General features: G+C 37.9%; 2 protein-coding genes across 3 annotated transcripts; both read left to right on the top strand.

Annotated features, from left to right (window-relative positions):
- Positions 1–74: 74 nt before the first annotated feature.
- Positions 75–9,843, top strand: LOC124636300 (acid phosphatase type 7-like). 2 transcript variants are annotated; one of them, XM_047172338.1, is made up of 10 exons: positions 75–391; positions 1,754–1,948; positions 2,482–2,603; positions 2,977–3,161; positions 3,524–3,724; positions 4,287–4,399; positions 4,831–4,966; positions 8,410–8,471; positions 8,779–8,870; positions 9,244–9,843. In XM_047172338.1, exons 1-10 carry the CDS (start codon positions 265–267, stop codon positions 9,319–9,321), a joined length of 1,311 nt encoding a protein of 436 aa, XP_047028294.1. In that variant the 5' UTR covers positions 75–264; the 3' UTR covers positions 9,322–9,843. The 2 variants fall into 2 exon arrangements, with proteins under 2 accessions (XP_047028294.1, XP_047028293.1); XM_047172337.1 differs by lacking the exons at positions 8,410–8,471; positions 8,779–8,870; positions 9,244–9,843 and adding exons at positions 6,090–6,151; positions 6,720–6,811; positions 7,141–7,666 and having other exon boundaries at positions 79–391.
- Positions 9,844–10,431: 588 nt separating this feature from the next.
- On the top strand, positions 10,432–12,417 carry LOC124636356 (speckle targeted PIP5K1A-regulated poly(A) polymerase-like). Its single transcript, XM_047172423.1, has 3 exons — positions 10,432–10,834; positions 11,026–11,196; positions 11,407–12,417. Exons 1-3 carry the CDS (start codon positions 10,813–10,815, stop codon positions 12,393–12,395), a joined length of 1,182 nt encoding a protein of 393 aa, XP_047028379.1. The 5' UTR covers positions 10,432–10,812; the 3' UTR covers positions 12,396–12,417.
- The last annotated feature ends 945 nt before the right edge of the window (positions 12,418–13,362 follow it).

Raw genomic sequence — 13,362 nt, 5'->3', positions numbered from 1 at the left:
TCAATTTGATAATTCCGAAATGTGTTCTGAAATGTCGATAAATGACAGACATATTTGACAGTCAAGTATTAGATGTTTGAAGTTTATGACAGCAATTAAAATTGCGATCGGCGATGTTTATTTTGAAATCATACAAAGACTATATTAGTAATTAACTGTTCGTTCATCGACGAACACTAATTAGTAGTAGTACTCTTGAGTCGAAGCAAAATAGTGAATTTGCGAGAGTACCTGTAAGTGCTTTATATTCATAAAAGCAGGAATATGAAGATACTCATAATATCGTTAATATTAGGAATTAGTTGGGGCAAAAAAATCCAGATACGCGATCCAGGGCCTACGTACAATTGCACCCATTGCCAGCCAGAACAAGTGCATATTGCCTTCGGAGGTAAGTCGTTAACAACGCCATAATATTTAACTACTGCCCACCGCTTACATTTAGTTTTTTCGCAGTCGGCCAGCAGTTGTTATTATTGATTCTAGAACTTGTATGTTAGTATGGTTCATGTTATTTAGAAACTATATATATTTATGGACCAATTTATTGATCTCCTAATTATAATTAATTCTTCTGCTATTTTATGGAACTGTTTATTAACATTTAATATAAAAATATATATTTTTAATAACTTCCTTCTTTAAATTAATATTATCCTCTATCAATCCTTATTTTCAATGTTATATTATTTATGATGCAATGCTATCATTTGCTGATCAAAAAACAACACATAATAATATCAACAATATACAGGAACAGTAGCAGATATTTACAATATATAGTAAACATCGTAATTCTATTGTTCTTGTTACAGACACCGCTAATCTATTTTGAGCTTTATATCAAAGCCATAAGCTCTATTTGTTGAACCCACTAGTTAATCAATTACGCATGTCCTGTTTACATATTAAAATGTTAAGTGATAAACTGTTAAATGTTCCAGCAAATACCTAATTTAATGGCCTACTAAATACTCCACATAATATTATTAAATGAATTGATAACAACAAATGATAAAGTTGTTTTGTTAAATTAAATAAAATATAGCTCAATTGAAACATTTCACCAATATTTTAGATATCAACACAAGTTTTTTTGTGATAGATTCTCAGTGATTCTATTGAAAGAAATATTTTGGGTGCCCAACACTGCCTAAACAAGCATAATTTGTAATAATATTATATTGAACTCTTACATAAATGCATGTAATTAATAAGGTAATTTTAAATGCAAGAAGTTAAGCATTTGAGGATAAAAACCTAAAATTAAAAAATGTGCCACACTACAAGGAAAACTTTACATAATGAGACTCATTTGATTGTGATACAACATAAAGCAAAGCATATGCATTTATTTCATATGTTATACTAGCCTTATGTGCCATTTTTTAAACCAAAATGTTATAGTAGATGCTGATTCATTCAAATTGCATTTTTTTAGCATAGCTTCCTACAATCTGGCCAGTAACCACTTACTACTTTAAACCCTTCCAAGTTCAACTTGCATTGTATAATTTTCTCAGAGTCAACCCGCAAAATATTGTAAACACTTATCTTTTTGAAAAAAGTGTCTATGGAGTTTCTTGCTGGTTCTTCTCCATAGGACCCACTTTTTGGAACTGCGCAGCTTGTTCACAACTTGACTTTTCTCAAGCACCTGAAATAGGTCTATATGAAATAAAAACCTTTGACGTTGGCAAGAATATCAGCCCAATTGTGGTCAACCATCAAGTGAATTCTACTGATGTTCCAGAGAAAGTGAACGACATAGTGGTGACATGGTCGACGTTCAACGCGACGGGCGAGTCGCGCGTGCAGTTCGGCGAGGGCATCATGGACCGCGAGGCGCGCGGCTACAGCCAGCTGTTCGTGGACGGCGGCAAGCTTCGTCGCGCCCAGTACATACACACCGTCACCCTCAAGGATCTTAATTATGACACTAGATATGGTGAGTGGGGAGTCCACTGCTGGACAAAGCACCCCTCCCTTCCCCCTCCAAAGTTCGCCACTTTGCTTGGTCTTCAGCAATCTGCATCCACTGCTTCACGGCGACCTTAACTATATCGGAATCGTTAAGGAACCCTGACAAGTACCAAAGATGGGAGCCAGTTAGCTTTGCACTGATGTCGCCGTAACCTAACGTCACATTATCTACGATGTTGAACCTAAACCTATTTATGCTCGCGCACTTATTGTTTCAAATCATGTAGTACTGATATAATATTTTGCGGATGTTCATCCGGTATTATCAAAGAACTCTCGCATTGCCGTTTATTGGCAAATAGGTACTTTTGTCCACTTTAACAGTTTTACCTACATTACGAATAATAGGTACAGTTGTGATTCAGACCGTATTTTGTGGTTTGTTAGTTCAGCTACCTGCATCATACAGACTTGCTTGAGCGTGGTTGAACTTTTATTTATGTTTACCAATAACTTCAAAACGAACCTACATGTAATAGGGCCTTTAACTATGTGCAGTATACCACGTGGGCTCGATATACGGCTGGTCGGACCAGTTCTGGTTCAAGACGGTGCCGGCGGGCGACAACTGGCCCGTACGTGCCGCCATCTACGGTGACATGGGCAACAAGAACGCACACGTAAGATAATATACTAGGTTATAGTAAGACGATGTATATCCAGCTGGCTGAATAAAACCATATAAGCAATAAATTAAGCAGGGCCTTTTGTATCGCTGAAACTTGGTAGTTTTATATTCTGTTTGAAATCTGAACTTACTTTTCCTCAGCAAAAACAGGAAACTTATGAATCAGGACAATTTTGTCCTAATTATTATTACCTCCAAAATCACCATTAAGAAATAACATAGGATATCCTCTGTTTGCCCCGACCAAAATCATCGCATACTAAGATTTGCTTAGCCGTGTAAATTGCCACAGTCAAACTGCTCATGCAAATTGGGGGGTAACTTAACGCAACTCGTATTGACTTGATCTTGGTACCTGTATACAGTCGCTGTCATACCTGCAAGACGAGGCTCAACGGGGTCGGTTTGACCTGATCCTGCACGTGGGCGACTTCGCATACGACATGGACACTAACAACGCACTCGTGGGCGACGAGTTCATGCGACAGATACAGCCTCTAGCGGCCCTCGTACCCTACATGACCTGTCCCGGCAACCACGAGCAGGCATAGTAAGATTTACTTAACTATTTTATTATTTTTCTAGCGTTTTCCCAACTAGGTTCGGTCACCTTCCAATCTGCTAAGAAGCTGTATGCTAGTGTGTCTCATAAAGCTACTACCTATCTGAAGTCCTCTTTGCAGTCCTGCTTGTCAAACTTTCAGGTTCTAACCGACCCCGGAGATGGTCACCCATTCACCGATATAGTATTGCTTAACCTTCGATCAATCGACCCTTAGTGCTGTAACTGTCCTGTCCTGCGCAACTGGCTGTTCTGCTTGTATGAGAATAGCCGCTGTGGCCGAAATTGGCCTTGGACGTATTATATATGAAGAGTGCTAGTTTGTAAACTGGACCTGGTGATATCTGCAGCAACTTCAGCAACTACGCGGCACGGTTCTCGATGCCGGGACGGGACTCCAGCCTGTTCTACAGCTTCGACGTGGGTTCAGTTCACTTCGTCTCCATCTCCACTGAGGTCTACTACTTCACGAAATACGGCCTCAAGCTGATCGTCAACCAGTACGACTGGCTCAGGAAAGACCTGGCTGAGGCCAATCTACCGGACAACAGGTGAGAACTTTAATATTTGATGAGTCGACTTTCATTTCGATTTCATAATTAATTAGGTTATTCGTGGTGAATCGTTCTATCATCATAACTACGTGATTAAAATGATACATACATTTATTATCAAAGATACTTTTTATATATCGCTTGGAAAATATTTTTTATATCCATATAGTTTACTGGCAATGTATGTATGCTTGTTTTGTGCAAATATTGTAACTCAACTTGAGTTTTCCATTAAGCTAAAAATTGGTAGTCATAATAAGTTGCTTTGAAGACAATGCAATATTGAATACGTCCTGATGGTGCTACAGCCATATGTATGAATGTAGATGGATGGAAAGGAAGAGGAAGACTTAAGAAAAGATGACATGAATAAGAAGGGAGTGAACATGACGAGTGAAAGGGAAGAATGGAAGCGGAAGACATATTGCGCCGACCCCACATAAAATTGGGAACAGGGCCGAAAGAAGAAGAAGAAGCAAGAGCTACATGAGGATTACTATTAATGTCCCGCTTTAGTGTAGTTTTGAGTACTAAGAGTATATGAATAGGTATGTTCCAGACGCAAGCGTCCGTGGATCGTGCTGTTCGGTCACCGGCCGATGTACTGCAGCGACTCCAACGACATCGACTGCGCATGCGAGTACACGCGCTTCGGCCTGCTGGGAGTCTATGGTCCGTACCTCTGTTCCTTTGTCTATGCTTCTCTTTTCTAGAAGTTACTGGTTGTTAGAAGCCAGAGTTTATGGCTACTCGCTGTTTAACGTGCCTTCTGAAATACCTAAAAACAATGTATAGAATAGATGGTCCATGATGAATCCATCCTCAGATAAACAGCGCCAAGCGTGGCTTAACCTTTGATCGATGGACTCAAACTAAGATATGTTTATAACAATGTTTTTTTTATATATGTATTTTATTGTTTGTTGGTGTGCCAATTATGTCATAACGAGGCTTGTCTACATTTTTTACTTTCACGTTTATAATTATGTCATTATATCTTAATATACGGAAACAAGAGAAGAAAAAAATTGCTCATTATAAAAAAACACCCTCTATAATAGTGGGCAGCCTAGGCCGTTAGTTAAAGACCGTGCTATGAGCAGGTCTGGAGCCGCTGCTGATGGAGTTCGGCGTGGACGTGGTGGTGTGGGCGCACGAGCACTCGTACGAGCGCACGTGGCCGCTCTACGACAACAAGGTCTACAACGGCTCCACGCACCAGCCCTACGTCAACCCGGGGTGAGGAAACATAATACTTATTGTCACTTTATTATTGAACTTTGTGTGCTCTTATGTGAAATTGGTTTTTTAAGTGTTAAAATGGGATGGTATTAGATGTCTTAGGCCTAGGTTCTTAAAAATAATCAGGACTTTCAAACTAACAGATTTTCTGATCGGCTTTATGTGTAACAACACCAAGACAGCAACTGCTACGCGCGACAGATTTTATGCCACATGGAACAAAATCCGCTAGTGTTAAAACGCTCTATTTTTACCCGAATGAGAAGGAGGTTTTAAATTCGCATATTTGTTTTTTTTTGTCTTTAAACTTTGGTATTCCATCACTTTCATGTTTCTTTAATGTCCTGGTAGGTCACAAGGGCTGTCATTTGTTAATTGTGATGACTCGAGTTTTGTTGTTTCATTAGCCGGCTTATGTTTTGTCTATATAGATATATGGTGGGGCTTTTGACATCGAAAATTTTTCCCTTAATTTAAATTCATCTACCTACTTTCATTTCACAATTCGCAACTGTCAAGTTTCACATATTATTTTTTAAACATAAACTACTTGAATTGTTGTGGCTGTAATATTTATGTATACGTTTACTCTGTGTATTTAAATAACTTATTGGTTGAAGTGTGTGCACTCATTAACATATATTTTGTATGCATTTTTTGATCTGAGTGTTTGGTGATGTTTATTTATTACATTCAAAATTCTAAAGGTAAATATCTGCTTTATATATTAACAATGGCATATAGAACACAATAGTACAAATACACTGTAATTGTATAGTTATCATTGCTAAGCAAATGCTGAAAATTGAATTGTTTTTGCATTGGGAACCAATTTGATTACATAACTACTATCACAAATAAGTCAAACAAAGCACTCATCCTTCATTATTCTTTATTCTATGTTACAAAGACTTTTTACATTTTCATAATATACGCGAGCAAAGCCTATAGCAAACATTTTGATTTCAGTAGTCAGACTTACGTCATATTTCAAATACGCCTTTGCTTAGCCATTTTTATTACACTATACATATTACTAACAGCTTGACATGTTTTTAAAGCCTTATATTCACAATTTTATGTTGTATAAACTAGCTTTACATGTATTGTGATGTTTCAGAGCTCCGGTGCACATCGTGACGGGGTCAGCCGGCTGTCAAGAAGCCACGGATCCTTTCAGACGTAAGTTACTAGATTTACTTTATTCAGTGTAAAGGCACATCAACATCATAAACACTAACATTAATAAGGGACACGGAGAGACATATAGCGAGTGTTTACGACATTTATAGACGTGCACAACATTCAAAACAAAGTAGAAAAAAAATACAGTACACTTTCATTTTAATGCTCAATCCTTCTCCGTGTGAGAGGAGGCCTGTGCCCAGCAGTGGGACGATAAAAAGGCTGTAACAGAAAAACACTTTCATTTTGATTGTGTAATACAATAACCTGATTTTGTGATTGTAATTAACGTTTAATTTGCGTATTTGGCGGGCTAAAATATTCAGCCAATGAAATTTAAATCCTATTACCCAGTAAATAAGGCTGAAAATAGTTTACTCTATCTTATAAGAATTGAAACGAAGATACTTAAATATCTGTTTTTTATCCTTTGCTTATTTTACCACCCACATAGGCGTCCGCTTTTCTTAATTCATAGTATACAGTAGTGTTACCTACCTACTTACACATATTTTTTACCGATATTATGTGTGTCCTAATAAATGTTTTTCTTTGTATTTCCCAGCGGACCCCTTCCCGTGGTCAGCGTTCAGGAGCAGTGACTACGGGTACACGCGCTTCCTCGCGCAGAACCACACGCATCTGTACATGGAACAGGTATGATCATGTCACCATCTAAATAGCCTTTTCCCTAGGACCACATGAAGCAATTGCCTATCTGACTTCCTCAACCAAGTTATCCGAGCAATTTAATACTCCTGGGTAAAACTGGTTCTGACTACCCGACCTACTAATCAGAAGCCAGTCAGTCTTACAATAACTGCTAAAGCTGGTCAAATGAAAGCCGTGACCCACCAATTCAATGTGCCTTCTGAAATTGAATCCCTAATACAAGGATTGTCTTTTAAATGTTGTGTACAATAAAGAATGATTGTTACAGCTTTTTGGTGTTACTATGCATTTGCTTACTGTTATTTTTTTTTCAGGTGGACGTAGACCTAAAAGGCAAAGTTATAGACTCGTTCTGGCTCGTCAAGAATCAGCACAAACCTTACCAAATACAACATCCGTAAACAAACCCCACTATGTATGTATATAGTGTAGCAAGTCTACTTCTACTTCTTTATCACAAGTATGAAAATCAAGTCTCAAACTTTATTTGTTTAAAAACTTCGATAAACCGCTCCCTGGTTTAATTTAGGCGGAAACATGTTTTTATTGACTATACACCTTTCTATGTGTATTTATTTTTAAATTGTTTTTATATTTCAGTGAGTTCAGACCCTAGTTCAAAATGTCAATTATTACTCTAAAATTAGAACCAGTATAAAATAAATAAATACAAATCCTAGAAATATGTTATATTATACTTTTGAAATAAACAAGTTTATAATGTGAACTTAGCTCGTATAAACTTATGAAATGTTACCACGATTTGAATCTCATAATTGTAGAAATGCTGAATATGTACAATACGTAACTATTCTCAATAAATAAAATGCAGAAATTAAAGACGTCTTTTATTTCAATAAGTCTTTTAAGGCTTAAGTCTTTTATTTGATTAGATATCAATAAAGGTAAACAATATTGATAGGGCTTTTTAAACAAACTGTTTAAAGTTATGTTTTTAAATGTCATCAAGATTGCTCATCTTTATTTAAATAGGTAACTTTACCAAATGTAGTGTAATCCTATAATTTCAAACTCGGAGAGGAAACAATGTTCAGCTTCAAGGGAAAGCTAAGGGCTGTGGCCTTAAATATTTCATCCCATCAACTCGGAAAGAGTAGTTTTGCTCTTCAAAAGCCGTTTTTATCCTCTAGTGCGCAAAGTGATTTGAAATCATCGTGTGCAATACTCCATTGTGACTATCTTGATAATACTTTTTATACATATTTAACAAATAAACAACTGCTTAAAATAATGATTCAACTAATTAGGTAATTTGTATTATTGTTTTTAGATCGATTTTCACCTCTAAATTGAGATTTCATTTTTAAATTGAGTGTTTAAATAAATACAATTTAATAGGTACTTATTTTTGACATGAAAAACATGCGCGCGCCATTTTCTTTTTTTACATTTAGTAATTTCCTCGATGAGGTGGGATGAAAAGTTTCGTATTACACTCGTGTGCAAAGGTCTTTTTACACTTTGTGCTCTTTTGATTCCCTCGCTAACACTCAGGATTCATTTTTTTTACCTAGAAACCCCAGTTTTACCCAGTGTTAAGGAGGTGTAAACATGTATTTCAGAGCACCAGTGCACATCATCACCGGCTCAGCTGGCTGTCAGGAGGGCAGGGACCATTTCCTCAGTAAGTGTCATTGTAAAATATATTTTAAAACACTGAAAAAAGCGCTAAATTATGAAGTCACTATTACATAGTTCATAATTGTTTTTACAGAGTCAGTTTTAAGACATTCTAACATAGTTTGTTAGTCGTACTAATAACTGAGAGTCTCTGTTACTTGGAAATAAATAAATAATTATAATATTTAATAGTAAATATAATATAATAACCTGAACAAAGAAACACTTCAGTTTTCCAATAATTAACTACTTCAATGATACCTGTTATAAAATAATAATATATAGTAATAAATGATATTGAATACTTCCAGATACTCAGCCCAAGTGGTCAGCGTTCCGGTCACAGGACTTCGGCTACACAAAGTTCAAGGCTTTCAACGGCACACATCTGTACATGGAACAGGTAAACTTCTCCTATACCCCTTTTGTTAGAAGCCAGAATATCTGATAACCATAACCCAGGTACCCATAACCAAGGTAGGTAAGAAGGTCCGTCGCTCCTTGGGGCACACTGGTTCTCAGCTGTATCTCGTCAGACTGGAAGCCGGCCTCAATATACATAGTTACCATCAACACCATGCATATCTTACGATAGCGTTTGATCAATATTTAGTTGTACTCGTAACTACTGCCAAAGATATTCAAATGACAGCCGGGACACACCAATTTATCGTGCTTTCCGGAACACGGAAGAATTCTTCATCAAAGGATGGTCATCCATCCACGGGCCGACCGCGCCATGCGTTGCTTAACCTTAAGTGTAACTATTGTTGCAGGTATCAGTTGACTTGGATGGGCAGGTCATTGATTCCTTCTGGCTGGTGAAGAACAAGACGGTGCCATTCTCTTTATAGACTTTACATAACATTGTACAAGCAATACGAAATATGACCGGCGTCCGACAGAGGGCGCATGTGTAGGCTAATTACGTTATTTTTGTGTGGTTAATTTTAATTAGACAAAATTGTGTTGTTATTAGTACATTTCTATCAACAGGAATACACGTAGGGTTTTAGTTAAGCAATTTCTTAATCATTAGGCCTGAGCTACATGACGTACCTTGGTACTTAGGTACCGATACCTTTATGACTTAATCTTAAGTGTGCATGCATATCTTGTAATTTCATTGTATTGCTATGATTTCCCACCTAACACTATTAATACGTAGGTATAGTTTTCACTGCAATGTAGAAAATATATAAATTGTATTATAATAATATCAGTTAATTAATACTACGTACCTCAACGGATACCTCACCTTTACCATAAGTACAGTTACAAACATATAATACTCATTAAACACCACGTAAAATAATATTTTATCTTTGATACATATGTACTGTAAGAATTTCAAATAAAGGTTGTTCACGTTTGTACCTTCTCTTTTTATTAATTAAGTACTATTATTTTCCCTTTGGAACACCAAGGGTATCTAATCTAATCAAAGGGCACCTCGCCAACGTTGTACCAATAGCTAGTCGTACACAACAGGTACTCAGAAAAATACGCAATCGTAACAAATTTAATGCGAGTCTAATTAGTAAACAATGAAAACTAACGCAACTCGTCTACCGACGTCCTTCGCAGCGCCCTGCGTCCTCGCCTTATCACCAATAATAATGTACCATTTCACCGTGCACCCGATCAAGGCGGTGGTTAACTAAATTTATAACAATTAATGATTCGTTTTGGGAATTGTGGAAATAATTATCAAAATAACTCGCTAAGTTTTTGGTTTTATTCCAGTTTTTCTAGGGCACTAGGAACTTCAACACAGTGCATAACTTATGGGGCAGTAATTCAAGCTTGATTTGCTAAGGTCTATCTCACTGTAAGAATTTATAGGTATTGTATATGTATGGGGTATACCCATGATATTTAACCTCGAAATACTCAAATGTTACTTTCTTGAGAGTACAAGAAGCTATCTATATCTTTCTCAGCAATTGACTCGTGTGTGACAGAGATGTAAAGTAGGTAAGTACCTACCAATGGTTTGGTAGGCGCCATGCACCTACAAGGATGTGGTGCAATTTAGAACAAACAAGCAAATAACTAAAATGTTGTTATAGAAGTTTTTCCTGAGCAAACTATTTTATTTTATCTAAATAGTGCAAGCATTTACCTGGTGCCTTGTAGGCATCTAACATTTGTAATGATTTGATTTACTTTGGTAATGACGTGAAGTTTGACGCCAGCGGTCTTTAATTAATGAGTGTAAAATTATAAATTGCACACTTGAAGTGCTAAGTAGCAGCTTCTGCGAAGGGTTTCCATCACTTGTAGGTATATTTACACGTCAGTCGCACCTGAAGATCAGGCAACTGCGACCGACTGCGCGGAATATGTATACTCTACTCGGATTCGGTAAGCAGGACCATATAAATATTAAACTTCATGCTTTCTGCTTTTGTGTTCCTTATCTTATTATCTCCTTAATTATGTCGAATGTCAAACATCTGCGTGCAATTTTAAGCAGGAATTCAAATTCAATTTCGCGCTGTGCAACGAGTTAATAAAGTATATTCTTTGAAAATTATGGTGGTACATGTTAGCAGTGTCAGCGGCGGTACTGGTGGTGGCTCGGAGCGAGCTGTGCCTGCAGGGCGGCTTCGAGTCGCAGCTGCAGCAGGTGCTGGACGCCTACATGCTGCGGCCGCAGCTGGAGTCCTGCATCATCACCACCGTGGCGGACGATGTCTTGCGCACGCTCAGCCCACGCTGGCAAGGTACTGTATACATAGCTTAACAGGTGATACATGACTCCTTTCTGTTTACATATCTTGATGTATCCTTTTGATGAAACATTAAAAGAAACAAATCAAATTCCATGTAAGTTATACTAAATATTGACTTACCTTTGACTGAAAATTCAGAACCTGTCCAGCCAAATTGACTCGGATAAGCCTGCTATTCTCAGATTTATTACTGTGTTCCAGGAATAGAGATGATCCCGTACGGGTCCCTTGTGACCGGGCTGGGCACACACTTAAGTGACCTGGACTTCAGCGTCACCATGCCCAACTACAACTCGTCGAGAGACGCCGAATGGGACATGTTACACGAGATCAACGAGCTCGTCATGCAGCAGCCTGACCTGTATTCTGAGATAAACTACTCCACGAAAGCCGTTTTTGCACGTTACTCGTTCAATCACAGCACGACACACCGAAAAGTTGACCTCGTATTCAGATTAGGTGACAATGGGGTACAGAATAGCAAAGTTATAAAATACTATTTCCACTTAGATGACAGATTTCTACCTTTGGGGGTACTTCTTAAATTGGCTTTCGAAATTCACGATCTGATCGGGCCGGGTGTGTTAAAAAATTATGCTCTATACTTGTTGGTGATATTTTTCTTACAACAAAAAAACATGGCGCCTGCCGGTTTCGAGTTACAAAGAGACGCGGAGAGTTACTACGTGGGCGAGTGGGACACGGGCTTCGACGAGCTGCCCTACAGCATCAACAACACTGAGAGCGTGTTGCAACTGCTGGGGGGCTTCTTCCAGTACTACAGCCAATTCGACTTTCAAAGTTATGTCGTGTCAACTTTTGCCGGACGTCCTATTCTGAAAAATGATTTCATGAGTATCGATACCTTTCCTGAAGAATTTACAATATACAAAAACAATTCGAAACTTGACCTGCAACTTAAAATAAAAAATACCTTGAGCCCAAACGCAAAAATTTGTATCCTGGATACGTATGTTCATGAACTGATAACAGTCGAAGATACTGAGAGGATTAAGACGTTTCTGAAGTCAGCTGCCGCGTGGTTCGAAGACCTACCCGCAGACCGATTCCTCAGCGCCATACTGAGTAAACAGCAAGACAGTGACACACAGAGCAGCTCTGAGCAAAATTGCATCGACATACCGGACTCCGGAGATACTGCAACATTACGTCTCACATGCTCAAAGTAAATGAACCTACCTCTATATCTGTTATTATTTGTTTGAATGTGTTCAATTCATCATCATCATCCTCCGAGCCTTTTCTCAACTATATTGGGGTCGGCTTCCAGTCTAACTGGATTCTATTCAGAATGTGTTCAATTAAAGTTAATAAAATTCCGCTATGCTTTTTACAGGGGCCCGATTCTCTTAAGTTAATAATGTCAAAATCGAATAGAAATCGAATCGCAATATGATCGCAATAGCAATTTTAACCATATCGGGCATTCTGCTACCTGTTCTGTTCATTCATTCTGTTAAAGACCAATCGTATTCGATTGACATTTGATTGGTGTGCGATTGGTCTGCTATTTTGGTGATTTTGGTCTATACGGTAGTCTGCTGTACAATCATTTTGCAATCGTAAATCATTTGCAGACAAAATGATTCATTATTGAATGACAGAAAAGGATAAAAACGTTTATTTCAAAGAAAAAATAGCGGAATGCCACATACATACGCTTCAATCGTAATCGAGTCGGGATTGGATCTCAGTCGAACCGAGTCGAACGTGAATCGTGTGTCGCTTAAGAAAAATTAGGAGAATCGGGCCCCAGATGTATGTTTATAAAATATATGAGTTAATAACCGTACTGGGTAATTTAGGACCTGAATGAATGAAAGAGGAATGTTACATTACCTTGTTTCTGTCGAGGTCTACCTACTACATATTCATATCTCAATGAAAGGTGTCATTTGGGGATTTCATTAATAGCAGCGTTTTACCTGAAATAAAACGCATATTAAATACTTACCTTATTTGAAGCTTACTAGTTTGAGATAGGCACCTACGTGTTTTCCGCTTTTATCTCTGTCCTTTTCTACCCCATATCTTGCATCTCTCTCGCACACCGACCAGTTTCACTCCCCACCAGGCAGGAGGCGACGAGTGTTCTCGGCGGCCACAGTTCGTCATTGAGTCGAAAACACCAGGCAG

This window comes from Helicoverpa zea, chromosome 14 (genome assembly GCF_022581195.2).
Source record: "Helicoverpa zea isolate HzStark_Cry1AcR chromosome 14, ilHelZeax1.1, whole genome shotgun sequence".
NCBI lineage: Eukaryota > Metazoa > Arthropoda > Insecta > Lepidoptera > Noctuidae > Helicoverpa > Helicoverpa zea.
This window is presented reverse-complemented; position numbering and strand designations above follow the sequence as displayed.

What these genes read in the sequence shown, in the direction of transcription:
- LOC124636300 (XM_047172337.1), top strand. Translation starts at nt 265, where the DNA reads ATGAAGATACTCATAATATCGTTAATATTAGGAATTAGTTGGGGCAAA. An exon ending in CGGCCTGCTGGGAGTCTATG is followed by an intron (nt 4,400 to 4,830) that starts GTCCGTACCTCT and finishes TGCTATGAGCAG; the next exon opens with GTCTGGAGCCGCTGCTGATG. An exon ending in CAGCCCTACGTCAACCCGGG is followed by an intron (nt 4,967 to 6,089) that starts GTGAGGAAACAT and finishes GTGATGTTTCAG; the next exon opens with AGCTCCGGTGCACATCGTGA.
- LOC124636356 (XM_047172423.1), top strand. Translation starts at nt 10,813, where the DNA reads ATGTATACTCTACTCGGATTCG. An exon ending in GTATACTCTACTCGGATTCG is followed by an intron (nt 10,835 to 11,025) that starts GTAAGCAGGACC and finishes ACATGTTAGCAG; the next exon opens with TGTCAGCGGCGGTACTGGTG. An exon ending in GCTCAGCCCACGCTGGCAAG is followed by an intron (nt 11,197 to 11,406) that starts GTACTGTATACA and finishes ACTGTGTTCCAG; the next exon opens with GAATAGAGATGATCCCGTAC.